General features: G+C 48.7%; 2 protein-coding genes across 4 annotated transcripts; both read left to right on the top strand.

Annotated features, from left to right (window-relative positions):
• Positions 1-72: 72 nt before the first annotated feature.
• On the top strand, positions 73-21,280 carry SPAG5 (sperm associated antigen 5). 2 transcript variants are annotated; one of them, NM_001159311.1, is given in 24 exon segments: positions 73-201; positions 463-588; positions 6,324-7,414; positions 7,519-7,693; positions 12,570-12,644; positions 12,891-12,983; positions 13,078-13,212; positions 13,417-13,536; positions 13,655-13,747; positions 13,847-13,960; positions 14,601-14,694; positions 15,036-15,183; positions 15,263-15,365; positions 15,555-15,688; positions 15,894-16,032; positions 18,709-18,820; positions 18,988-19,074; positions 19,334-19,454; positions 19,576-19,687; positions 20,076-20,156; positions 20,324-20,479; positions 20,560-20,634; positions 20,765-20,845; positions 21,084-21,280. In NM_001159311.1, coding segments are annotated over 24 exon segments (3,588 nt in total). In that variant the 5' UTR covers positions 73-150; the 3' UTR covers positions 21,156-21,280.
• A 678-nt stretch (positions 21,281-21,958) lies between these two features.
• ALDOC (aldolase, fructose-bisphosphate C) lies at positions 21,959-25,855 on the top strand. 2 transcript variants are annotated; one of them, NM_001243928.1, is given in 9 exon segments: positions 21,959-22,080; positions 23,447-23,568; positions 23,655-23,866; positions 23,978-24,032; positions 24,126-24,286; positions 24,422-24,505; positions 24,709-24,883; positions 25,020-25,219; positions 25,355-25,855. In NM_001243928.1, coding segments are annotated over 8 exon segments (1,095 nt in total). In that variant the 5' UTR covers positions 21,959-22,080; positions 23,447-23,456; the 3' UTR covers positions 25,451-25,855.
• Positions 25,856-26,999: the final 1,144 nt, after the last annotated feature.

Genomic DNA, 26,999 nt, shown 5'->3' with positions numbered 1-26,999 from the left:
GGCTAGAGCTTGGAGCGGGCGCGTCCGCCTGACGCACTGAGGCCTCGCAGCCAATCGGGAAGCGCAGAGCAGGTTCAAATAAAGACGGCGGGTGATCATGGCGTCGCCTCTAGCCTCTTAGAGGTAATTGCCCTGCGTTTTGTGTTGAAGATGTGGCGGGTGAAAAAATTGAGCCTTAGCCTATCGCCTTCGCCCCAACCGGTAAGCAGGAGGGCATCATGGACAGAGAGAGCTGGGCTGGGGTTTCGGGGCGGCGGCGGCGCTGGCAGTGCCAAGCGTCTTGGAAACCTGGTCGAGCCTGGAGGCTGGGGTAGGGGGGCGTGAGTCTTCTGCTGGTCCTGATGTTGAAGATTGAGGTTGGAGTCTACTCTTACTGCCGGTGAGCTTCTTGGGGAGGGAAGAGAACTTCTTAGGGCGGGCTGATAGCACCCAGGCTTTCTCACATTCTCTCTTCTTTCTTAGGGAAAACCAGCTATGAGAACGCCTCTCCGAGAACTTACGTTGCAGCCGGGTGCCCTCACCAGTTCTGAAAAAGGGCCCCCGATAGGCCACTCGCCGACCCCGTCGCTGTGCAAGCCGGGGCTGCAGGTGAGATTCCCCTGGACAGCTTCTCGACTGGGCTCATTGCCGAGGCCGAGTGCTCAGAGGAACAGAGGACCAGGGCTGGAACGTAATTAACAATGATAATGAAGTTTTCTACCTCGGTGACATCCATTTACAGCTATTCAGGCCAACAGAGAGGTGCCCTAGGGTGATTAAAGGAAATCCACTGAGAACCCTCACCTCTATTCAGCTGTTCGTTTTTACCACCTCCTCCCCCTGTTCAGTCTTTACCAAAATGATTGTATGAGAAATACAATCACTTTGATTAGTGGTCTCCCTCCTATAGGGACTCACTTATGGAGAAGTCAGTCGGTTGCAAGGATGAGGCAGTGTCCATTCATTCTAAGAGGTAGTCAAAACTCCCCTGGGATCAGGTTTCACCACTGGAAGGCAGGGTACTTGGACTGTCCTAGTTTAAACTAGCCCCTTGTAGAATTGCCCTCACTGAGTGGCACTTTTATGAAAGGTCTTGAGAGATATAGCCATGTAGAAAATGCTTTTCAGTTTAAATAATGAGGATTGACTGTATACATTTTTCTGCAAGTTGCATTTCTCATTTAACAATGTGGTTTAAATCCATGTCAACTGATGTAGAACTAATTCGTAAGATACTATGTAGAAATAGCATGGAAAAAAGTGAATGTGTGTATATGTGGCAGGGTCACTTGGCTGTACAGCAGAAATTGAAGGAACATTGTAAATCAACTGTACTTCAATAAAAAAGATACTATGATATGCATGAATTATAATTTATTCATAAATAGTCATTTATGTTTCCAATTTTTTTTGCTTCTGCAAACAATGCTAACATAATTATCTTTGTGTTCATATGTTTATTTTTGTTGTTTTGTTTTCCTTTTTTAAATAAATTTTTAACTTGATTTACAATGTTCTGTCAATTTCTGCTGCACAGCAAAGTGACCCAGCTATATATCCATATAATTGTTTTTTTCACATTATCCTCTATCATGTTCCATCATAAGTGATCAGATGTAGTTCCCTGTGCTATACAGCAGAATCTCCTTGCATATTGAATTTTTTTATTTCAATAAGATACAATTTCAGGAGTAGGATTATTGACTTCAAGGAAAGATATATGTATATACTTTTTGGCCAAGCCCAGGGCATGCAGAAGTTCCCAGGCCAGGGATCAAACCCACACCACAGCAGTGGCAACACTGGATCCTTAACCCCTAGGTCACCAGGGAACTCCGAAGGAAAGATATTTTAAATTTTAATAATTTTTTTCAGATTGCTGTCTAAAAGAGCTTGTACAGGAGTTTGCTGGTGGCTCTGTGGGTTAAGTATCTGGTATTCTCATTGCTGTAGTTCAGGTCACTGCTGTGGCATGGGTTCAGTCCCTGACTTGGGAACTTCTGCATGCCACTGGCACAGGCAAAAAAATAATATATATTTTGTATATACACACACACAGGTATACACACACGTATATACACACATAGCTATTATAATTTATATTTTCTCTAGCATTACATGAACATATCCATTTTCCCACATCACCTCTTACAGAAGTTGTTAGAGAGCTTTAAAATTTTAGCCAGTCTGATGTAGTATCTCATTAATTTGCATTTTTCTACTAGTGAGTATATCTCTTATATGCGTGTTGGTTATTTGGATTTTCTCTTTTGTGAAATGCTTATTTACCTTATTTGCTCATTTTTCTATTGGGTTATAACTCTCTCTCTTTTTTTTTTTTTTTGGCCTTGCCCATGGCATTTGGAAGTTCCTAGGGCAGGAAACTTGGCCTGAACCCACGCCACAGCAGCAACCCAAGCTGCAGCAGTGACAATGCCTGGTCCTTAACCTGTTGAGCCATAGAGGAATTCCCTACTCATCTGTAATTTTCTTTTGATTTTTACCTTTAATCAGAGGTTATCTAGGAGGGGTTCTTAATTTCCAAATGCTTAAAAACCATTTTTTGTCACCTTTAAAAATTTATTTCTCGCATTATAATCAGACGTAATGTATTGTTTTTGTAGCCAAGCATAGGATGATTTTTTTCTGAGTGTTCATAAACATATGGAAAAAAAAGCATATTTACTATTCAAAGGGTGTCACATTCTATTATATACATCAACAGATAGTGAATTACTCTGTCTTTGCTGCACGTTTTTTTGTCTGCCAGATCTGTTTTGTGTTGTCCTTGTTTAATTTTGGTTGGCCTTTTAAATGGAGTTAAGAAGTGTTCACTTGAATTTTTTGGAAGAGCTTGAGATAAATAAATATTAAATCTCCTTTAAATGTTTGGTAAAATTCAACCTGTGAAATGATCTTGGCCTTGACTTTTGTTTTTTGGAAAGCTTTTTCAATCTCCTTATTAGTGATTGGTCTAGTCAGATTTTCTATTCATGATTCAGCCTTAGAGGGGTGTATGATTCTAAGAATTTATCTATTTCTTCTAGGTTGTTCACTTTGTTGTCACACGGCTATTCATAGTGTTGAATTTTGAAAGAGATATATAAAAGTGATTTTTTTTTTTTTGTCTTTTTTTTTGTTGTTGTTGTTGTTGCTATTTCTTGGGCCGCTCCCGCGGCATATGGAGGTTCCCAGGCTAGGGGTTGAATCGAAGCTGTAGCCACCGGCCTACGCCAGAGCCACAGCAACGCGGGATCCGAGCCGCGTCTGCAACCTACACCACAGCTCACGGCAACGCCGGATCGTTAACCCACTGAGCAAGGGCAGGGACCGAACCCGCAACCTCATGGTTCCTAGTCGGATTCGTTAACCACTGCGCCATGACGGGAACTCCAAAAGTGATTTTTAAAAATTGTGGTAAGGAGTTCCCACTGTGGCGCAGTGGGATGAGTCTTGGGAGCACTGGGACACAGGTTCAATCCCTCATCCAGCACAGTGGGTTAGGGATCTGGCATTGCTGCAGCTATGGTTTAGGTAACAACTGCAGCTCAGATCTGATCCCTGGCCCAGGAACTCCACATACCTATTTGGTGGGGTGGGCAAAAAAGATTTAAAAAAATATGGCAAAGTACATGTGAAGCAGTTCCCATTGTGGCTCAGTGGTTAAGGAATTTGACTAGGAACTGTGAGGTTGTGGGTTTGATCCCTGGCCTCGCTCAGTGGGTTAAGGATCCGGTGTTGCCGTGAGCTGTGGTGTAGGTCGCAGGCTTGGCTCGGATCTGTGTTGCTGTGGCTGTGGCGTAGGCTGGCGGCTACAGCTCTGATTAGACCCCTAGCCTGGGAACCTCCATATGCTGTGGGCGTGGCCCTGAAAAAGACCAAAAAAAAAAAAAAAAAAGTACATGTAACATAAAATCTACCATCTTGACGTTTTTTTTCTTTTTTGGCCGCCCTGTGGCATGTGGAGTTCCTGGACCAGGGATCAAACGCAAGTGAGAGCTGCCACCTATGCCACAGTTATGGCAACGCCAGGTCCTTAACCCACTGTGCTGGACCAGGATCAAACTCGCATCCCTGCAACAAATGCAGAGACCCATCAATCCCATTGTGCCACAATGGGAGCTCCATCAACAATTTTTTTTTTTTTGGCTGCACTTGTGGGATGAGAAAATTTCTGGGCCAGGGATGGAACCTGTATCACAGCAGTGACCTGAGCCATGGCAGTGACAATGCTGGATCCTTAACCCACTGTGCCACAAGGGAATTCCATCTTAACCATTTTTAAATGCATGGTTCAGTAGTGTTAAGTGTATTCACATTGTTGTCCAGCCATTCTCCAGAATTCTTCCCATCTTACAAAACTGAAACTATACCCATTAAACAACTTCCCATTCTCCCCTCCTCCAACCCCTGGCAGTCAGCTTTCTACTGTCTGTCTCTATGAATCTGACTACTCTAGGTACCTCATATAAGTGGAATCTTTTAGTATTTGTCCTTTTGTGACTGGCTTATTTCACTTAGCGTAATGCCTTTGAGATTCATGCACGTTGTAGCATGTGTCAAGTTTTCCTTCTTTTGGAGTTTCCCTCGTGGCACAGCAGAAATGAATCCGACTAGGAATCATGAGGTTGCAGGTTCAATCCTGGCCTCGCTCAGTGGGTTAAGGATCTGGCCTTGTTGTGAGCTGTGGTGTAGGTCACAGACGCAGCTCGCATCTGGCATTGCTATGGCTGTGGTGTAGTCTGGCAACTGTAGCTCTTGATTCGACCCCTAGCCTGGGAACCTCCATATGCCGAAGGTGCGGCCCTAAAGGGACCAAAAATAAATAAATAAATAAATAGGGAGTTCCCGTCGTGGCGCAGTGGTTAACGAATCCGACTAGGAACCATGAGGTTGCGGGTTTGATCCCTGCCCTTGCTCAGTGGGTTAATGATCCGGCGTTGCCGTGAGCTGTGATGTAGGTTGCAGACGCGGCTCGGATCCCGCGTTGCTGTGGCTCTGGCGTAGGCCGGTGGCTACAGCTCCGAATCAACCCCTAGCCTGGGAACCTCCATATGCCGTGGGAGCGGCCCAAGAAATAGCAACAACAACAACAACAAAAAAGACAAAAAAGACAAAAAATAAAAAATAAATAAATAAATAAATAAAATAACAGTAATATTATTTCCAGAAAGTCTTTGTGTGTGTGAGTTGTACTCAAATCTTCTTACATGTTCATATATTTCTTTGGTTCAAACTGTCATCTGTTTCTTCCATCAGCTGTATTTTGGTAGGGTTTACCTTTCCTAACCATCTTAGGGTTTGTCCTTTCTCTGGCCACTAGATTCACTTAAGTACATTCATAGTTTCCTTTTCTTGTTCATTGACTCTCAGGACCAACAACCCTGCAAGTGGTAGAAAGTGCAGTGGTCTTTGTCCCTGTGAACTGGCAGTAGGAGACAGCCCTTTAAAAGGGTACCAGGAAAGGAGTTCCCGTCGTGGCGCAGTGGTTAACGAATCCGACTAGGAACCATGAGGTTGCGGGTTCGGTCCCTGCCCTTGCTCAGTGGGTTAACGATCCGGCGTTGCCGTGAGCTGTGGTGTAGGTTGCAGACGCGGCTCGGATCCCACGTTGCTGTGGCTGTGGTGTAGGCCAGTGGCTACAGCTCCAATTCGACTCCTAGCCTGGGAACCTCCACATGCCGTGGGAGCGGCCCAAAGAAATAGCAAAAAGACAAAAATAAATAAATAAATAAATAAAATAAAAGGGTACCAGGAAGAAGTCTTTCTGCTCTTCATTCTCCTCTGTTACAAAGGCTAGGGCTCTTCAGATCCCAAGGCTTGAATGGCTTCAACCCAACTATTCAGGATACCCTCAGCTCTTGCAACCAAGGAGACCAGGTCACTAGTTGATGTTGCCCTTTGTCCCTAGGGTTCATGGATCCGTGGGGCCAAGTACTCTCTAACTCTAGTCCCCAGTTTCTCACCTATTTCAAAAGGAAGAAAATCTTATAACAACTGTAGATCTTGAGCAGGGACCCTTTCTACCTGTTCCCCTAGAAATGGGTTGGACTTAGGATTGGAGAAGAGTGGAATTAACTTTCAAGCTACCATCTTGCTATGATATGGATAGATTATCTCACTCTTGGTTATACTGTCATCTGGTTCACTTGGACCCAGAATGGCTTCCCAGCTTTTCTACTGAGTCTTGGGAGTAAGTAGCAAGGCTTACCCAAGTTCTTACCTAAGCAAAGGTAATGAGAACTCTTTCCTTTTTTGCGTTCGAGCAGTATCCTGCCCGCATGATTGTACATTGGGAACTGAAATTGATTGTCTTAGGCAACTACTTCTGTTTCCTTTGACAGGAAGGCAGCAACAGTTCTTCGCCACTGAATTTTGTCAATGCTAAGGAGACAGACTCGTCTTCAGAACCATTCAGCCATCCCTCAAAGTGGCTAGAAGTTTGTCAACATGAATCAGATGAGCAGCCCCTACATCTGATTCCCCAAACCAACTCTACTCCCAAAACATCTGAGGCGGCAGTGAACCCGCTGGATGACAATGTGGTTAAAACCATGGTCCTTGTACCCTCTCCCGGGGGGCAGCAGCAAGACATTACCCTTGAGGCCCATCTAGATACCATGGCAGAGACAAATAGCTTCTCTCTAGATGAGCCTTTGAGGCCAGGAGATCTGCAGACAAAGGGGGTGGCACCCTGTCTGGAAGACAACTTTTCAGAAACTGTTCCTTCTATGTCTGAGAAACCTGCATCTCAGGATCCTCCTTCCCATCTCTTGGAGTACCCACCCAATTCCTCTTCTGAGCCACAGCTCCACTGCTCCAAGGAAAGCCTGGAGGACGGGAGGCCTGAGGCTGTGCCTGAGGACTTAGTCCCTTCTGAAGGCAGCGCCTTCTTGCCTCCCTCCAGGCTCTGGCTTTCCCCTTCAACTGCCTTAGCGGCAGATTTCCCCGTCAGTCATGAGGACCCAGGGGAGGAAACTGTCGAGCACAAAGCGGTAGAGGAGAGAGAAATGAGCTTTCCCACACTCCCTGAGGAGGCTGAATTGGGAGATCAAGCACTTATTTCAAATATGGAAGATATTCCGTCTACATGCCTGACCCCAAATCTAGGAGAAATGGAATCCCAAGCAGCTCCGGGGGCGGCAGCAGAAGAGGCTGGTAGGATTGCCATGTCTGATATGGGGCCTTGGATGTCCCCCCTGGCCTGGCTGGAAAAAGGTGTAAATACCTCAGCCATCCTGGAAAATCTCCGCCAGAGCTTATCCCTTCCCTCCTCATTTCGGGATGCTGCCATTGGCACTACCCCTTTCTCTGCTTGCTCGGTGGGGACTTGGTTTACTCCCCCAGTACAACAGGAAAAGAGTACAAACACATCCCAGACAGGCCCGGTGGGCACCAAGGACAGTACTTCTGAGACAGAGCACCTCCTCTGGGGGTAAGTGACCCTGTGTCTTTGTGCTCCTGGGCCTCATTCACCTGGACTTGCTGCTCACGTCCCTTTCCCCTTCTTCTTCTCATGCTCTTCTCTTCCTACTGCAGCCGTCCTCCGGATCTGGCTGCCTTATCTCGACATGACCTGGAAGATAACCTGCTGAACTCTCTTGTCATCCTGGAGGTTCTCTCCCGCCAACTGCGGGACTGGAAGAGCCAGCTGACTGGCCCTCACGCGGAAGTCCGGGACAGCAGCACACAGACTGACACTTTCCCCTGTGGGGTAAGAAGGTTCCTCCCAGAGTATGGAGGACCCAGCAGGCCCTTTTCCTCAGAATATGTATAAAAGCTGAGGATCTGGAAAATCCCTTAGAACTGTGGTACTCCCTGTATCCCTGGGGTATGTCAGGATATTCCAAGGGGGGGTGTTTCTGTTGCGCCTTAGTGGGTTAAGAACCCAGCATAGTGTCTGTGAGGAGACACGTTCGATCCCTGGCCTCACACAGAGGGTTAAACATTCTACGTTGCTGCAAGCCACAACACAGGTGGCAGATGCAGCTCAGGTCCCGTGTGGCTGTGGCATAGGCCGGTAGCTGCAACTCCTATTCGACCCTTAGCCTGGGAACTTGCATATGCTACATGTGCAGCCCTAGAAGAAAGAAAAAAAAGATGTTCCAAGGGATTGCAAGCAGGGAGTTTTAAAGGAATCTGTTTCTAGATCTTCGTCTTCCAAATGCTAATTTTTTTTCTTTTAAAAACTTTTTTTAATTTTTAAATGATTTTTATTTTTTTCATTATGTTGGTTACTTTACTAATTTTTTTCTTTCCTACTTCCCCATTCTCAATTATCTGTTCCTACTTTACTGACTTTACTAAAGAAAAGCATATTTACTACCTGTCCTGAATCTTACGTTGTCAAGTGATAGCATTCAAAGGACAATAGAAAATATTTGTGGGAGTTCCCTGGTGGTTCAGCAGGTTAGGGATCTTGTGTTGTCCCTGCTGTGCTGCAGGTTCGATCCTTGGCCCAGGAACTTCCACATGCTGTGGGTGCAGCAAAAAAAAAAAAAAAAGAGAGAGTATTTGTATACATGCTGAGAAAGAAAATGACTGTAATGATTATGTAACACCCCATTTTTGCATGCTTTCAACAAAGTTGAAGGAAGATATTACTTTTGGCAGTGGATTATTAAAAATTTTTGATGGAAGTTCACTGTGAGATTTTTTTGCATATGTCTCCAAAGGAGCTCCTAGGATTGGGTGACATGCCCTTCTTCCTTCCTTTTATTTCTACTTATCCCCATTGTTTATGTGAAGAAATTTTCTCACATAAATCTTTTTTTTACTTGAGCAAAACATTTTTTAATTAAAAATTTTTTTTTTTTTTTGCTTTTTAGAGCCACACGTTATGGCATATGGAAGTTCCCAGGCTAGAGGTCAGATTGGAGCTGCAGCTGCCAGCCTATGCCACAGCCACAGCAAGGCCAGATCCGAGCCGTGTCTGTGACCTACACCACAGCTCATGGCAATACCAGATTCTTAACCCCACTGAGCGAGGTCAGGGATCGAACCCGCATCCTCATGAATACTAGTCAGTTTTGCTACTGCTCAGTCACAATGGGAACTCCAAGAAATTTTAACTTATTTAAATTTAGATGAACTTTTGTTATTGTTGCGGGGTATTGATTAATTACAAACTTTGAAGTTTAAAAATACAGAGTTCCCATTGTGGCTCAGCAGTTTAAGAACCCAATTAGTATCCATGATGACGAAGGTTCGATCTCTGGCCTCGCTCAGTGGGTTAAGGATCTGGCATTGCTACAATTGCAGCATAGGTTGCAATTGTGGCTCAGATCTGATCACTAGCCCTGGGAACTCCATATGCCACTGGGCAGCCAAAAAAGAAAAAAAAAAAGGGTATTAAATCATTATATAGTGTATGTAGTATCTATACCTTTAGGTATATTTAAGAGTGATTTAACAGTTTTAGGAGTTCCCATTGTGGTCTAGCAGTAATGAACCCAACTAGTATCCACGAGGATGTGGGTTCAATTCCTGGCCTCGCTCAGTGGGTTAAGGATCTGGCATTGCCATGAGCTGTGGTGTAGGTCCCAGGTGCAGCTCAGATCTGGTGTTGCTGTAGCTGTGGTGTAAGCTGGCAGCTGCAGTTCTGATTTGACCCTTAGCCTGGGAACTTCCATATGCCATATGGGTGGCCCTAAAAAAGAAAAAAAGAAAAAAGAAAAAAAAGAGTGACTTAAAGTTTTACTTCAACGTGTCGATATATGTAAGATTGTAGAGATTACAGCCTTTGTAACAATTTAAACTTAAGGGTACTCCATCTTTCAAAACTATTGTAGATGTGGGAGGAAGACAGTGTAAAGACCATTGTTCTAGAGGATTCAGGCTAAGGAAGTATTTGGGGGAATGTGTTGGGAAAGGAATTGAGAGCCTCACTGTTGTGGCTGTTGAGATAATAAGTGGCTGCTGCTAAGAAGAGATGTTCTCCAAAACCCCAGAGACCTCCTTTGGGTTGAAAGTAGCCTCTAAATAATGACTTTCCCTTTTGCCAACATCTTGAAAGCCATAGGTCCGTCATTCTTCTAGCTGCCCACTTCCCTCCTATGCTTTTTTATTTTTGTATCCTTTCCTCTCGTCCTTGACCTGGTTCCCCATCCCTGCGTTGGCCTTGTACCCTCTTTCCTTAAAGCCTGCCAAATCCTTTTGGAGATCACTGAAGCAGAACCAAGGAGAAGAAATGACAGTACCCTCAGCCATTCCCCATCACAGTGCCATGTCCTTGCCGCTTGGCTGCCTCATTCACACTCATCTCATCACCTGCCTGGCTGCCCAGCTCTAAGCAGCATGTGCCCTGTCCAGGGTTCAGGGGGGCGCCGTGCCTTACTGCATGACACAGAAGGGGGAGCCGTGATTGCTTTGCCAGGGAAGGGGGGTGTGAACTCCAAGAGAAGTTAAATCCAGGCTGCACAACACTGTCACTCAGCCCTGCCGCTCCAGCACCAGGCTGCTGTGCAGCAGTAATAAACACTCCCCACTTTTCTCTCACAACTTTAAAGTTTCTCTCTGGCTCTGCTGCCTTTGAGATCATATGTATCCACCCACATTACACACTAAGATTTTCATCTGCCCAAGATAATGAACAGACCACTAGATATTAAGAAAATTAAAATGACTAGCGAAGGAGTTCCCATCATGGCGCAGCAGAAATGAATCCTACTAGGAGTCATGAGTTTGCGGGTTCGATCCCTGGCCTTGCTCAGTGGGTTAAGGATCTGGCATTGCCGTGAGCTGTGATGTAGGTCGCAGATGCGGCTCGGATCTGGCACTGCTGTGGCTGTGGTGTAGGCTGGTGGCTACAGCTCCAATTGGACCCCTAAGCCTGGGAATCTCCATATGCTGTGGGTGTGGCCCTAAAAAGACAAAAAAAAAATTTGGCTAGTGAATATTTGGAAAGGTTATCATTACTGGTGATCAGAGGAATAGAAATTGGAACATGAGATGCTATTTTCTTCTGACAAAATAGCAAGGAATAAAATAGACAATGGTGGTAAGTACTGTACTGTTGTCAGTAGGGTATAAATTGGTTCAACATTTTTCAAAGGCAATTTCAGACCCTTAAAGCAGTTCACATTTTTTGACCCAGTAAGTCCACTTTCAGGGACATATAATATGGGAAAAAAAGTTCTTCATAAAGATAATAATTTGTTTTAAAGAATGAAAAAAGAATAGGAGTTCCCATCGTGGCTCATTGGTTAATGAACCCTAATAGTATCCATGAGGACACAGGTTCAGTCCCCGGCCTTGCTCAGTGGGTTAAGGATCCAGTGTTACCATGAACTGTGGTGTAGGTTGCAGACGCAGCTCAGATCCCATGTTGCTGTGGCTGTGGTATAGACCAGTGGCTACAGCTCCTATTTAACCCCTAGCCTGGGAACCTCCATATGTCTTGGGTCCAGCCCTAAAGATTTCAAAAAAAACAAAAAATAGGGTGATGCTCCACTTTGACAGGAGTCTGTCAAGCACGTATCCTAGTCTCAGGCTCTCAATGAGAGAGAGTGAATATAAACTCAAGACTAAATAACATTAGTATAATACAATTAAGTAACAAAAGCCAGACCCTGCATTTATTTACGTATTGTAATCTCAGTCATGGTTTTTCTTTCTTTCTTTTTTTTTTTTTTTTTTTTGGCTTTTTGCCTTTTCTAGGGCCGCTCCCACGGCATATGGAGGTTCCCAGGCTAGGGGTCAAATCGGAGCTGTAGCCACCAGCCTACGCCACAGACACAGCAACACGGGATCTGAGGCAAGTCTGCAACCTACACCACAGCTCACTGCAATGCCAGAACCTTAACCCACTGAGCAAGGCCAGGGATCGAACCCGAAACCTCTTGGTTCCCTGTCGGATTCGTTAACCACTGCCACGACGGCAACTCCAGTCATGGTTTTTCTTAAGCATTATCTTTCATCAAATCTAAGACACTCAAGATGCTTACTAATGTCACTGGTGTTAAGAGGTAAAAAGATAATGATCTTAGAATTTAATATTAAATACGGTCATTTCTTTCTAACTCAGTAGTCTACAACTTTTTCTCCCCCCTGACACCTGAGGGAAGTAATATGCTCATCAGTTACAGCAAAGCCCTGTAGCAAGGCAATCTGGTATGGTGGAAAATCTTTTGGGGTGGGTGCTGTACTGCTGGTTAAGAATCACTGCTCTAGGTGTTCCCATGTGGCTGAGTGAGTTAAGGATCTGGAGTTGTCACTGCTGTGGCTCGTGTTGCTGCTGTGGGTTCAGTCCCAGGCCTGGGAACTTCTGCATGCCTCAGGAGTGGGCAGGAAAAAAAAAAAAAAATCACTGCTCTAGCTGGTGAAATTATTAATGATTCTTTCCCCATTTTATTTACCTTTCTATTTTCAAAATTTTACAAGTAAACACCTAATCAGAAAAAAAAATTATTTTAAAAAGGATTTTTTTTGCCTACCTCTGCATCTTCTTCTGACTTGGCCTTATCAAGCTATGAGCCTTGCTCCTGTTTTTAATAGGAAAAGCTGCTGTATCTCAGTGGGTGGGCGTGGGAATGAGCTGCTAGTGGTGCATGTTGCCTATGCAAAAGGAACAACTCTGTTTCTCTGGCCAGATGAGTAAGCAACCTCAGCATCTTCCGCACAGCCAGGAGATTGGACAGGCTCTGCAGCAGGCCAGGAATGTCATGGTAGGTGTTGACTGACCTTATACCATTGCTGGGTCTCCTGTGAAGATCGAGAATGGAGGCTTCTGAGTGGTTAGTAGCTGCTGGTACTCAGCCGTGGTTAGTGAAGGGAGGTTTCCTTTTGTTAAGGACATCTCTTCCTTATTGGGAGCTGGTTATCGGGGTCACTGGCTTTCCTCCCCACTGTCCCTGCTTCCTTCCTGCTTCATGACTTTATTTGATCTGGCCTAACCATCTTTCCTTCCACAGCAATCATGTGTGCTGGTCTCTAAAGAGCTGATATCCTTGCTTCACCTGTCTCTGCTGCACTTAGATGAAGATAAAACTACACTGAGTCAGGAGGTAAGCAGCACGAAGATAAAAGCAGAGCCTCTGGTGGGACTGAAATTCAGCCAAATAAGGGAACCAGACACCGTATCTGCTTCTTATCTTGTAGTCTCGGCGCGCAGAAACCTTGGTGTCCTGCTGTTTTGATGTATTGAAGAAATTGAGGGCAAGGCTCCAGCACCTCAAAGCAGAAAGGGAGGAGGCAAAGCAGAGAGAGGAACTGGCCCTCAGAGGCAAAGACGTGGTAAGGTGTCATGCTTTTGCTACTGGATATGGGAGATCACTTCCCAAGATTCCTGCAGGAACACAAATTGACTTGAGACACAGACGGGTGGCCTGAGAACTGTCTGCCCTGGGCAGTGATGAACTGGTGTGATGGAGAGTTATGGCTTTTTGTGCTCTTTCCTTCTTCTGCCCACAGTGTCCTCACACCCTCTTCTCTAAACAGGCAGAGACAGTGCTAGAAGCTTTCTGTGCACACGCTGGCCAGCGCATCAGCCAGCTGAAACAGGACTTGGCTTCCATGGGGCAATTCAGAGGCCTTTTGAAGGAGACCCAGACCCAACTGGTAATTGAAGGCGTATTTCCTGGAATCCATGCTGACAGAAGGGGAGGTGGGGATGTACCCCCACTTTGATGTATCCTGAGGGAAGGGGCCCCCTCCATTGACAATCCTTCTCATGTAGGCAGGGCTTCATATTGAGCAAGAAGAGTTGGCTCAGCAGACAGCAAGTCTTACTTCAGCTTTGCATCAGGACTGGATATCCATGCAACTGGATGTGCGTACTTGCAGCCTTCATACTGCTCCTTTGCTCACAGCCAGCCCTGTTGGCCTTGTCTCAAGTGTGCTCTACTGACCTGCTTGCTTCCCCCGGTAGTATGTAACATGGACAGCTTTGCTGAGCCGGTTTCAGCAACTCGCAGAGAAATTCACAGCCAAGAGCCAGCAGACCCTGCAGAAACGTGATGCTGCGATTGAGGAAAAGGAGCAGGTACGAACCAGAAGTGGGGGGACTGCTTAGGCCTGGCGTCCTCCTCCTTCTCTCCAGAGGGCCTTTCTGATGAGTAGTATCATCAACCTCTTCCCGGGAACCTGCCTTCTTTGCACCTGTGGGCTTGTTTTACACCAGCCAGTGTCTTTGCTGTAACATGGCCATGGCCCCAGTTATTTCTTTTGTCCATCAGCAACTTTTTTCAGCAATTTTTCTCCTGTTTCTACATTTTTCTGAGGATCAGCCTTATTTTCTGCAGTGTTGTTGTCTAGGAACAAGGTGGTTTGCTGTCCTCTCCAGAAAGAGAAACTGGACTAAGTCTTGGGACTCTTTTTTTTTTTTTTTTTTTAGGGCTGCACCCGCAGCATATGGAAGTTCCCAGTTAGGGGTCAAATCGGAGCTGCAGCTGCCGGCCTCCACCAAAGCCGCAGCAATGCCAGATCTGAGCTGTGTCTTTGACCTACGCCACAGCTCATGGCAAAGCCGGATCCTTAACCCACTGAGCAGGGCCAGGGATCGAACCTGCATCCTCATGGACACTGGTTAGGTTTGTTACTGTTGAGCCATAATGGGAACCCCCCATTCTTGGGATTCTTGATTCAGGAGGAACTGTGAGAGGAAAACTATCTTTTCTTCCTAGGTTTCCAGGGAGCTGGAACAAGTCTCTTCCCATTTAGAGGACTACAAAAGCCAGAGAGAACAACTGGAGTTGGAAAACAGTCGCCTAGCAACAGGTGCACACGTGTGCATGTGTGCAAGCCGTTGTACACTGCTGAGGCTTGGGGTGTGGCAGTAGAGCACGAGAGTGCTCTAGAGGTGTTACCATGTGGCTTAGCGAGTTAAGGATCTGTCATTGCTGTCACTGCTGTGGCTCATGTCTCTGCTTGTGGCACAGGTTTAGCCCCTAGCCTGGGAACTTTCACATGCTGCAGGTGCCACCAAAAAAAAAAAAAAAAAAAGAAAAAAAAGAAAGGAAGAAAGTTCTCTAGAGCACTTGTTTGGGAGCAGGAGTCTGAGGAATGGGGAAGTTTGGGCCTGGTGACCACATGGCATCTTTAGGATACTTTTGATCTAGATCTCCGGGCTCAGCTGCAGATTCTGGCCAGCATGGAGAGTCAGCTAAAAGAGCTACAGAGTCAGCATGCCCATTGTATCCAGGACCTGGCCACGAAGGATGAATTGCTCTGCCAGCTGTCCCAGAGCAGTGAGGAGCGCGCTGTGCAGTGAGTTCCTGTCAGGTTATTTTGGCCGTAGGCGCCCAGGATGTAGGGCCACTGGGATCTAACGTCAGGTCTCTGGCAGGTGGCAAAGGGAGGAGATGGCACTAAAACACACGCAGGCAGAGCTGCAGCAACAACAGGCTGTGCTGGCCAAGGAGGTGCAGGACCTGAAGGAGACCCTGGAGGTAAGGAAGGTGGCTTGGGGCAGTGGGGCTGGCAGGAGTATGACTCTTCCCTGATGGTACTGAGGTGAGGTTTGAGACTATTGACCAGAAAAAGCGTCTGTTCCCAGGACTCTACAATTTCCCATGGAGGCCCCTCTTCCCCCCTCCCTCTCTCCCTCCTTGCCTTCCTTCCTTCTCCTGTCTCCCCAGTTTGCAGAACAAGAGAATCAGGTTGCTCACTTGGAGCTGGGCCAGGTGGAGTGTCAGTTGAAAACCACGCTGGAAGTGCTCCGGGAGCGCAGCCTGCAGTGCGAGGACCTCAAGGACACCGTGGAGAACCTGAGGCAAGATCTCCGCCTTTCTGTGCTTCCGCCTCGTGCTTATCTTTCCCTGCCCACTTCTAGAAGCTGAACTCTCCCAGAAGAATTGTGACCGGTCGAGAGCCTCTTATTTCCCTCTTTGAGTCCAGCTCTGTGTGGGGATTAGGAGAGGTGTTCAGAGAAGCTCAACTGGTCTTTGGCCACCTTCTCTCTTCTTTCCTTATTTCAGGGCTGAACTGGCCAGCATCATAGCAGAGAAGCAGCAGCAAGACCTGGAGAAGGCGTGCCAGTGTTCCCAGGAGCTCGGGGTGCTGACTGAGCAACTCCAGAGCCTGACCCTCTTCCTACAGACAAAATTAAAGGAGACGGTAGGGTCAGGGGTTCCTGTCTTCCCCTCCAGTTGTATCTTTGAATAAAGACAGTTTTATTTCTTTATTCCCAATATGTACACCTTTTATTTCTTTTTCTTATCTTACTTCGCTGGCTAGAACTTTCCCTACAGTGTTGAAAAGGAGTGATGAGAAGGGACATCCTTGCTTTGGACCTGATCTTAGAAGGAAAGTTTTGAGTTTCTCACCTTTAAGTAGGTTAGCTGTAGGGATTTTTTTTTTTTTTTTTTCTCTTTAGGGCCGCCCCTGTAGCATATGGAGGTTCCCAGACTAGGGGTTGAATCGGAGCTGTAGCTCCTGGCCTACACCAGAGCCACAGCAATACGGGATCTGAGCCGCATCTGCGACCTATACCACAGCTCACAGCAATGCCAGATCCTTAACCCACTGAGCAAGGCCAGGGATCAAACCAGCCTCCTCATGGATGCTAGTCAGATTCGTTTCTGCTGAGCCACAGTGGCAACTCCCGCTGAAGGTTTTTTGTAGCTATTCTTTATCAAGTTGAGGAAGTTCCCCTCTAATCTTAGTTTACTAAGTTTTTCCAGTTGTATCTTTACTGTATAGAATGGTCTTCCTTAAATACTACTCTTGTTCCATCTCTGTGACCTTCAGTGACTTTCAGTTGCCTAGAGCAGATCTTCAGCCTACCCCTCAAACTTTTCTTCATCTCTCTCCTGTTATGAACCCTTTACTCCCACTAGTCTGCCTACATGCCACACACATGTCCCATCTCCATTTGCACCCAGACCCAGGCTGTTAAGATATCTGTTCTCTAATATCTTCAAACTAGAAATATCTTTTCCCTCCTATTAAAATCTTCCTTAGTTCACCTTCGACTTTGACTGTTCTGCAACATCAGTGGACTCAGTGATCTCCTGCTATATTCCTTGTGAACTTACTCTCCCTTTGCCCTTGTCTTAATCTTGTTGGATGTTTGGTCTCTTAACTAGATTGTCTTTAAAGAAAGCAGATATTTAGCTTTGCTCCTTTGGCCTCCCCACAGTGCAGACGGAACAAAAAATGGTGAATATCTTTCAGAATGCAGAGTTAGGAGTTCCCTGACAGCCTAGTGGTTAAGGATCTGGCATTGCCACTGCTGTGGCTCAGGTTCCATCCTCGGTCTGGGAACTTTTGTATGCAAAAAGAAAAAATCCAGAATGTAGAGTTAATTAGCTAATTCAACAGTTAAAGACACAGTCAGGATCCTGACATCTGGAAGTGCCTGTGATCTGACCCTATTCCCCATTATGTACTTAGCTCAGGAAATGCAGAAGAATCCAGTCTTGCAAGGAAGACAGGCAGATGTAAACTTGTCTTCTTGACTTGTCATTGTGATAGAGGTTTGCCTGGATGACCACTGTGGGAGCACAGAGAAAGGAGTATCAGTTTTACCTTTGAGAGTTAGAATGTTTTTCTCAGAGCAGGTGACTCTTGGGCAGAGTCTTGAGGTTAAAAGTTTGTAGGGCAGGGGTAGGAAGGCCCTATATAGGCAGAGGGGATGGTATATGAAAGTCACAGAGACACTCTGGGTACTTTTTGTAGTGTCTACTTTGTGGCAAGATGTGGGTTAGGTGCTGGGCCTACCAGTGAACACGGCAAGGCCCTGCTTAAGTGGAATGTGGCAGGCCTGGGGACTGGGAAGTAGCTCCTTATAACTGGATTGTAGGAGCTATGTAGGGCAAGGATGACAAGGAGAAATGGCTGGAGAAGTAGGCAGGAGGCCAGATTTTTGAAGGCTTAAACTAATAGCAATTAGAAAAGATATGGAGGAGGGGATGGGTTGGATGAATTCAATACATATTTTACGAAGTGAAAGTAAAAAAGTGGTGACCAGTTTGATATAGGAGTCAGGTGAATGAGTGAATGGTGATCTCTAGATTGCTGGAAAGATGGCGACAGTCTCTAGAACTGGGGTTGGCAAACGTTTCCTATGACATGCAATATGATAACTATTTTTGGCTTTGCGAGCCATGTGGTCTCTGCCTCACCTACTCTGCCTTTGTCAGCCATCGAGTGTGTGTAAGTGAATGGAAGTGGCAGTGTTGCCGTAAAACTGAAGTTACAAAAAACAGGTGGAGGAACAGATTTTTGGTGGGGCAGGACAGAGAAAATGGTGAGCTCAACTGTATACCTCCTAAGTTTCAGGTGAACTGGGGAGCAATCTGGTGGATTTTCCACAGGCAGAGTTGAGACTTTGGGTTGGGGAGATTGGGGGAAAAAAATCTAGTTAAGAGAGTCAGATTGAAGGATAACCCACATTGAAGTGGATGTTTTCTTGGAACGCCTGAGGTGAGGCGACCTGGGGAATGGATGAGAGTATAAAGAGGGCCAAGGAGGAACCAAAAGGAGCCCACAATTAAAGAAGGACCTATGGGAGTTCCCTTGTGGCACAGCCGGTTAAGGACCTGGCATTGTCATTGCAGTGGCCCAGGTTGCTGCTGCAGTGCAGGTTTGATCCCTGACCTGGGAATTTTCATATGCTGCAGATACAGCCAAAATCAATAGTTTTAGTGACAGAGAATTCAGTTCTGGAAAAGGAGCCGATGGAGAAGTAAAGGATAGAGAAGAGAGGTAACAGATAGGACAGTCTTCCTGGGGAGGTGGAATTCACTAATCCTGCACAGCAGCTGCCATTTTTTTCTCCTTTGCCCTTAGGCTGAACCAGAGACCCTCCCAATAAGCACAGCCTATGCTCTGTCCCAGGAGCACCCTCCACCCGCCGACAGTGCCTTCTTGGGAAGCATCCTGACAGCTGTGGCAGATGAAGGTTAAAGGCCCTGGAATTGAGGGGTGGGAAAGTTGTGACCCTGCTCCTGATGTCTTCGACTGTTGAAGATGCCCACCAACAGTCCTGTCTCTCCCTGGCATCTGTGATGGCAGACCCTTGCCTGGGTTACCAGAGGGGTCCTTGACCATGGTTGGTTTTTGTTTTAGAGCCAGAATCAGCTCCTGTGCCCTTGCTTGGAAGTGACAAGAGTGCTTTCACCAGAGTAGCATCAATAGTTTCCCTTCAGCCTACAGGTTAGGATGGGCTCCAGGGACCCTGCCTCATTTCTAGATCTGGTAGTAATGATAAAGACTAAAGCAGTGAGAAGTAATTTGCTCTAAAAACCTCAATTCTACTTGGGCTCATTTCATTTCTGCCTTTTGGGATCTGTAACGTTCGGGACATTCATCTCCTATGAGTGAGGATCATGGCTAAGTTGTGGGGGTGATGGCTCCACACGCCTTCCTTCCAGAGCTACAGGGCTCCACCTCTGGCCAATACCTTCTCTTTCAGAACCCCCAGGCATCGAGAAGAGCCTGGCAGAAATGAGTACTCTGATTCTGGAGCTTCAGAGCCTGTGTTCCCTGTTGCAGGAGTCTAAAGAGGAGGCTGTCAGGACTCTGCAGCGAAAGATGTGAGTGCAGTGTAGTCTGGGTGACAGGCGGCAGGTCAGGGGAGCAGCCCATTATGTCAAGGGCCCAGGAAACCCCTGGGGCGGGGGGACAGAAATAATGCTGACTTCTTTCCTCCCCTAGATGTGATCTGCAGGCTGAGCTGCAGTCCCAGGAAGAACAGCATCAGGAAGCCCAGAGAGCAAAGGAAGCGGACATAGAGAAGCTGAACCAGGCCTTGTGCTTGCGCTACAAGGTGGAGGAAGGGCCTGGAAGTGAAGCGATGAAGAACTGGGGCAGCTGTGCAGGCCCACTGGGAGCCGCTGGCTCTCCAGGAATCTGGGTGGTGGGGATTTTCCAACCATTGCCCTAGTTTTGCCCTTCCTGGGGTCAGACAATTCACATGTTTGGGAGTCAGCTACAGTCTGACCCATCTCCCAGGCTGACCTAGAAGTCAGGAACTCCAGCAGAACTCTTGACACCAAAATGTGCCTGGCCTGATGTAGCACTACAGGAAGAGTGAGGGTGTTGTCACTTGATAGCATCTGGGCTGAGCATGGGTCAGGCACTAAATACTATCTCCTGGCAAGGGCTGCAAAGAAGCTAGCTCTCCCACTGCCTTCTTACCTCCCTTTCTATCACAGAATGAAAAGGAGCTCCAGGAAGTGATACAGCAGCAGAACAAGAAGATCCTAGAACAGATAGACAAGAGTGGCGAGCTCATAGTACGTTCCTCATGATGCCCAGCCTCTGCCTTCTATGTCACTGGTAGCCAAGGATCCTGAATGTGGGCATTGGTTCCTCTGGTGTCCCCCCTCCGCTCACCACATGGGATAAGAAAGATAGAGAGGAGCTTGGAGGGCTAGTGGAAGCTCTCCATTCTCATCCCCAGAGGCTTAGAGAAGAGGTGGCCCAGCTCACGCGCTCACTTCGGCGTGCGGAGACAGAGACTGCGGTGCTTCGAGAGACCCTGGCAGGCCAGCTGAACCCCGACTGTCAGCCCATGGCCACTAACTGGATCCAGGAGAAAGTGTGGCTCTCCCAGGAGGTGACTCAGAGTTAACAGAAGAGCTGGGTGGCTGATGGGAACCCTGGGCTGTGCCCCTCCTGATCTGCATGTATCTACAGGTGGACAAGCTGAGGGTGATGTTCCTGGAGATGAAAAATGAGAAGGCGAAACTTACGGTCAAGTTCCAGAGCCATGTAAGAATTTCCATGCCATTCCAGGGCCATTTCCTGTCACCACTAGCAAGTGCCCTGCCTTATTTTCTTTTTCCCACAAGCTCTGTTGTTCTTCTAAGCACAGGACTTTTGCTCCCTATTTGCTTTTTAGAGAAACATCCTGGAAGAGAATCTGCGGCGCTCTGACAAGGAGTTAAAGAAACTAGATGACATCGTTCAGCATATTTATCAGGTAAAGGATGGAGGGAGTTGATGGAACTAAGACATTTGGCATAAGGCCTGGCCCGGGGGGTACTGATGAGCATGGCTCTGGTCCCAGCCTGTGCTGACAGCTGGCCCTGACTCCCTGTTGCAGGCTTCTCTGTGGCGTCCACCTCCCCTGCCTCTAGCTCAGTGGGTGCTTCTTAGGGCTGGGAGCCTTGGGCCTTCAGCTGGTGACCCTGCACTGCCTTTTCTGCATCTCTTCCCAGACTCTGCTGTCCATCCCAGAGGTTGTGAAGGGCTGCAAGGAGCTACAGGGATTGCTGGAATTTCTGAGCTAAGAAACTGAAAGCTGGAATCTGTTTTACCCCTTTTTACTTGCAACACTCCTTTACCCCAAGACCAGGACCAACTGGCATGGAGCTAGCTCTGTTTAATGCTATTTAAATGAAGTATATTTAATGTATTTCCTCAGGCTCACTGAATCTTATTTCTTGGGGGGGAGGGGGTGGATGAAGTCAGGGGAGAGGCAGCTTGGCCCTCCTGCCTGGGCAACCTCCACCTGCCCCTCCTATTGCATCCAGAGCCAAAGCCAGCTGCCCTCCCACCCCCTTTCTTGCTTCCCTAAATACTCTGGGCACTGAACTGCTTGTTCCCTGGCTCAGGGCCTGGTGGGGAAGAGACAAGACTTCATTCTCTTACCTTCTCCATCCCCTTCGGGGTAGACCCTAGTGAGTAAGAGGGTGAGGACAGGACAGAGAAACTCAGTTTCTAACTCCTGCCTTGACTTCCCACACTGCTGGTGCCTCTGACCCACCCATCCCACCCGTTGTGATTGTTTACATGACGCTCCTTCACCACACCGGGCTTGGTCCCCAACATCCAGCGCAGTGCCCTTAACACGGTAAACGTGGTTGTGGCAGAAATGAGGGCAAGGCCATTTCCTGCACCTGGGGGCCCGGCAGCAGGACTCCGCCAAGTGGGCGGGGGGCAGTCCCCCAGAAGCTCGGAGAACCTGGCAGCGCGGTCACTCCACCTCGTCGCCCCGCCTCTGTGGGCGAGGCCTGGCCGCCGACTCCAGTCCTGGGAGGGGGCGTGGCCAGGGCGGGGAGGTGCCGGCCCCGCCCTCCGGGGGAGTCACGTAGCTCTGCGGCATCCGCAGCCTCATTTAGAGGAGCCGGGGCTGGAGCCGCAGCTGTTGCGGATCTGAACCTGACCTGCTGGGAGCTATTCCTGTGGCTGCCGCAGCGAAGCCGCTGCGCACAGGTGAGGCCCGAGGTGAAGCGAGAGCTGCTCAACGTCTTCGCTTCCTCTCCCCGACTCTCCCCCCTGCCATCCTTGCCCTGCGCCCCGCGGCTCCTGGATATGCCTTCTCAGCTCTCTCCCTACATCCTCTCTCCTTTCTGTTCACCCGAAGCCCCGTGACTCAGCCTCTCCAACAGCACCCCTTCCCCTTAAATCTTATGCAGCTTTTCCAATCCCTAGTCTTCCTCTGCCTACTGGATTTTTCCTTGGGGTCAGCCTCTCCCTCCTAGACCATTTTAATCTCAGCCTGCTCCCTCTCTTAGGCTGAGTTCCTTCTCCAATTTTCCTGCCTTTTCTGTTCGCCTGGTCCTAGGTCATTCCTCCTGACTAGTTAGCTTGTCTCACCATCACCTCCTGACAAGTCTCCTCCCTGCTTCTCCTGCATCTCACCCTCCTTTTCTCAGGCTCTCCTCATTCCTTTCACCCCTTACCCTCTGCTCCCATCTCCTGACTGCCTAGGCAGTCAGATTCAGGCTGTGGAGAAGAGGTTATGGAAGCCCTTGGCTTTGTTTTGTGCCACTCTTACTCCCTGCCCCCACCCTTTTCCTCCAGAAGCTGAGGGAAGAGGGGTGATGGGTACTTTAGCCTCGTTCTGAAGGCTGGGAAGTAAGTGCACTTTCCCGAGGCCCTTCTGAGGATGAGAAGAGGCAAGTTGGAAAGGCCAGGGTTTATGCCCACCTGAAGAAGGAGCCAAATTCAGTGAAGGAAGGATTGGCATCTTTATTTGGGCAGTAGTTTCATAAGAAGACCTATAGTTTTGGGGCTGCTTACTCCTCCCCCATCCCCCTGGGGGGGGTGCATCTGGGAAGGGTGCCCACCAGGGACAAAAGGAGATGTGGGAACTGGGGCTCTGAGCCTCCTAGCTGTCAGAGGGATCGGTGCCACTTTGATGCCCAGGACCCATGCCAGGGACTCCTGCTCTGTTCCCAGCCCCTGCTTGCTGGCGTGGAAGGAAAAGGCCATTTGGCCTATGTGGAAAGGAGAGGAAGCAGAAGAGGTAGTAGGTGGTGGTAGGTAGTAGCTTTTTTTTTTTTTTTTTTTTTTTTTTTTGCCTTTTCTAGGGCCGCTCCCGCTGCATGTGGAGGTTCCCAGGCTAGGGGTCTAATTGGAGCTGTAGCCACCGGCCTATGCCAGAGCTACAGCAATGCCAGATCCAAGCTGCGTCTGCAACCTACACCACAGCTCACAGCAACGCTGGATCCTTAACCCACTGTGCAAGGCCAGGGATCGAACCTGCAACCTCATGGTTCCTAGTCAGATTTATTAACCACTGCGCCATGATGGGAACTCCAGGTAGTAGCTTTTATGTCTTGTCTCCATCCTGCAGAACTGTCACCATGCCCCACTCCTACCCAGCCCTTTCTGCTGAGCAGAAGAAGGAGCTGTCTGACATTGCCCTCCGGATTGTAGCCCCAGGCAAGGGCATTCTGGCCGCAGATGAATCTGTAGGTAGGTGGAGGCCTATGGTCAGGTGGGGAAGAGGTGGCTGGGGAGCCCTGCAGATGACCTTGTCACCCTACTTTGTTTACCCCCAGGCAGCATGGCCAAGCGGCTGAGCCAAATTGGGGTGGAGAACACAGAGGAGAACCGCCGGTTATACCGCCAGGTCCTGTTTAGTGCCGATGACCGTGTGAAGAAGTGCATTGGAGGTGTCATCTTCTTCCATGAGACCCTCTACCAGAAAGATGATAATGGGGTCCCCTTCGTCCGTACCATCCAGGATAAAGGCATTGTTGTGGGCATCAAGGTGCAGCCACTGGCCCTGGATAGGGGCTGAGCATGGAAGGAGGTGTGTGTGTGAGGGGCGGCAAGGGGAATCCTGCCTGCGTTCAGCCCTGTGCCTCTGTTTCCCCTTCAGGTGGACAAGGGTGTAGTGCCTCTGGCCGGGACTGATGGAGAAACAACCACTCAAGGTACGGGATGGGTGGGCTTCAGGATACCAGGTTGCTGGGTGGTCGATGGTGGCACAGAGAAGCAGGGTAGTGAGGCTGACACTTTGCCTGCAGGACTGGATGGGCTCTCAGAACGCTGTGCCCAGTACAAGAAGGATGGTGCCGACTTTGCCAAGTGGCGCTGCGTGCTGAAAATCAGTGAGCGCACACCGTCAGCACTTGCCATTCTGGAGAATGCCAACGTGCTGGCCCGCTATGCCAGCATCTGCCAGCAGGTGTGTGTGCATGCGTGTATGTGTATGTGGGGGGGGGGGTCAGATAGGTGCTCTGTGCCTGGTGGTGAGACAGTTACATGGCTTTCTTCCATCCCACCTACCACCCCTCCCAAACTACTCTGCTCTTACCTGCAGAATGGGATTGTGCCTATTGTGGAACCTGAAATCCTGCCTGATGGAGACCATGACCTCAAACGTTGCCAGTATGTTACAGAGAAGGTGAGTCCACGCCGGGCACAGACCTATACCGCAGGGACAGCCTGACAGTCCCTGGCTCAGATGCAGGCACTTTCCTCAAGCACTCTTTCACTTGGTCCCAGCACATACCTGTGAGTCTGACCTGTATCCACCCTCACAGTCATGGCCACCCCTAGACAGTAAGTGGCAGGGGCCCAGGACTTCAGTAAACCTCTGATCTGCAGGTCCTGGCTGCGGTGTACAAGGCCCTGAATGACCATCACGTGTACCTGGAGGGGACCTTGCTCAAGCCCAACATGGTGACTCCTGGACATGCCTGTCCCATTAAGTATAGCCCAGAGGAGATTGCCATGGCAACTGTCACTGCCCTGCGTCGCACTGTGCCCCCAGCTGTCCCAGGTACCAGCCTGCTTCCAAACCTGTTCCTTTCCCTAAGATTCATTCCAGGTTCTTCTTGTGGCCTTTAGGGTCTCCTTACGCTGACAAAAAAAAAAAAGGAGCGACCAATCAGTTTGTCTTCTTTTCTCCACCTTAGGAGTGACCTTCCTATCTGGGGGTCAGAGTGAAGAGGAGGCATCTCTCAACCTCAATGCAATCAACCGTTGTCCCCTTCCCCGGCCCTGGGCCCTCACCTTCTCCTATGGGCGTGCCCTGCAGGCCTCTGCACTCAATGCGTGGCGAGGGCAACAGGACAACGCTGGGGCCGCCACGGAGGAGTTCATCAAGCGGGCCGAGGTTGGGAGCTAGAGGCGGTGGTTGGGGAGGTGGGGTGTAGTGGGGCTGGGGGCGGGACCTGGACGCTATAGCCTGGGCGGGGTTTGGCCCCTCTGGACTGGGTCAGCCTGCTTAACCGCCCCCCTCCTTTTGCAGGTGAATGGGCTTGCGGCCCAGGGCAAGTATGAAGGCGGTGGAGAAGATGGTGGAGCGGCAGCACAGTCCCTCTACATTGCTAACCACGCCTACTGAGGACCCACTCCACGCCACAGCCCTGGGCCTGGCCACCTGCTCCCGGTCTTGCCTGTAGTTAGGGCCAGGGCCAAGTATCCATGCAGAGCAGAGATGCCTCCATCCAGCACTGAGTCATCTTCCTTTTTTTCTCCCCCTCTCCCCTCTCCCATTGCTGCACCTGGGACCATTGGATGGGAGGATAGGGAGCCCCTTGACTGAGGGCAGGAGAACTTGCTAGATGTCAGAGCAGAATGCCTGGGTCTCCCCCCACCTCTGCCAGCCCCCACAATTTCCCCACCGTGGGGTTGCTTATCCTTGGGCTCTCCTTGCCCACCCCCTCTCCTGGGATCAGAGGGTAGGACACCAGAGCTTACTCATGCTTTGGCTACATACCATATAGCAAATAAATGGTAGCAAAACATGCTACTTTGTCTGTCTGTTTTACACATCCAGTTCCCAACCTCCCAGTTTCTGATCTCCACCAACTCTGTCTCTGAGCCCCCTCTGACCGTGGAGGTGGAGATGGTGGGTTTTGAGTTTTACTGGGCTCACCCAGTCACTCTTCCCAGCTCAGACTCTTGCCTCTTGATGTCCAGGGCTGGACCAGGGCAGGATGGAGGGCTGCAAGGCTTTTAGAACCTGCCACTTCAGAGGCACTTGGCTGCAGCCGCAGGAGGATGGAGTGAGGCAAGACTCAAGCAACTTCTGAAAGCAGCTTTTGCGCAAGGCCCAAAATGGGGTTAAGGGGATGGGAGTCTCCCACTTGCTGTGTTGAGCCCTGCTGGGGCTTGACACAGGGTGCTAGGGGAGCCGCTGGAGGAGGAGTACCCGGGCTTAGGCCCAACAGGGAAAATCTCCAAGGCTCAGCACTGCCAGACCCAGCAGGATATCTAAGAGGTTGCCAAGGGCTATTGTCCACTCTTATTTGTGATAGATGGAGGCACCGAGGGGGCCAGTTTAAGAGCCAGTGGGCAAGAGCAGACCTGGTGAGGTCTCAGGCTGAACTTGGCTGGGGCTTGGGTGTAGTAGGTTCGGCACCTGGCTCTATCTGAGCAGATGAAAAGATGAGAAGCTTTGAGTTGAGTGTGTTCTGTGTGAACTGGGGAGGTCATGCTCTATGTAAAGTGCACAACCAATGCTTCACCCAGATAATTATTTGCAATAAGGAAATGTAGGCCCAGTAATGGCCTGATCTTACATTAACAAAAATAGCTAACACATAGCACTCTCCTGCCAGGCCCTATTCTAATCACTTTACATTTGTTAACTCATTTATATAACAATTCTATATAAAGTAGATATTATTTCTACCCCTACTTTTATTTCTCCTTTTTTTTTTTTTTTTTTTTTTGTATTTTCTTGGGCCGCACCCGTGGCATATGGAGGTTCCCAGGCTAGGGGTCTAATCCGAGCTGTAGCCACAGACCTACGCCAGAGCCATAGCAATGCGGGAATGCGGGATCCAAGCCACATCTGCGACCTACACCACAGCTCAGGGCAATGCCAGAACCTTAACCCACTGAGCGAGGCCAGGGATCGAACCCGCAACCTCATGGTTCTTAGTCGG

Source organism: Sus scrofa, chromosome 12 (genome assembly GCF_054392235.1).
Source record: "Sus scrofa isolate SSC_HxYL_T2T_F1_AM1 chromosome 12, Sscrofa_HxYL_maternal_Yorkshire_Landrace_v2.0, whole genome shotgun sequence".
NCBI classification, from domain to species: domain Eukaryota; kingdom Metazoa; phylum Chordata; class Mammalia; order Artiodactyla; family Suidae; genus Sus; species Sus scrofa.
Note: the sequence above shows the minus strand (reverse complement) of the source record. Positions and strands in the feature narration are given on the sequence as shown.

What these genes read in the sequence shown, in the direction of transcription:
- ALDOC (XM_005656989.4), top strand. Translation starts at nt 23,457, where the DNA reads ATGCCCCACTCCTACCCAGCCCTTTCTGCTGAGCAGAAGAAGGAGCTG. An exon ending in GGCCGCAGATGAATCTGTAG is followed by an intron (nt 23,569 to 23,654) that starts GTAGGTGGAGGC and finishes GTTTACCCCCAG; the next exon opens with GCAGCATGGCCAAGCGGCTG. An exon ending in TGGAGAAACAACCACTCAAG is followed by an intron (nt 24,033 to 24,125) that starts GTACGGGATGGG and finishes CTTTGCCTGCAG; the next exon opens with GACTGGATGGGCTCTCAGAA.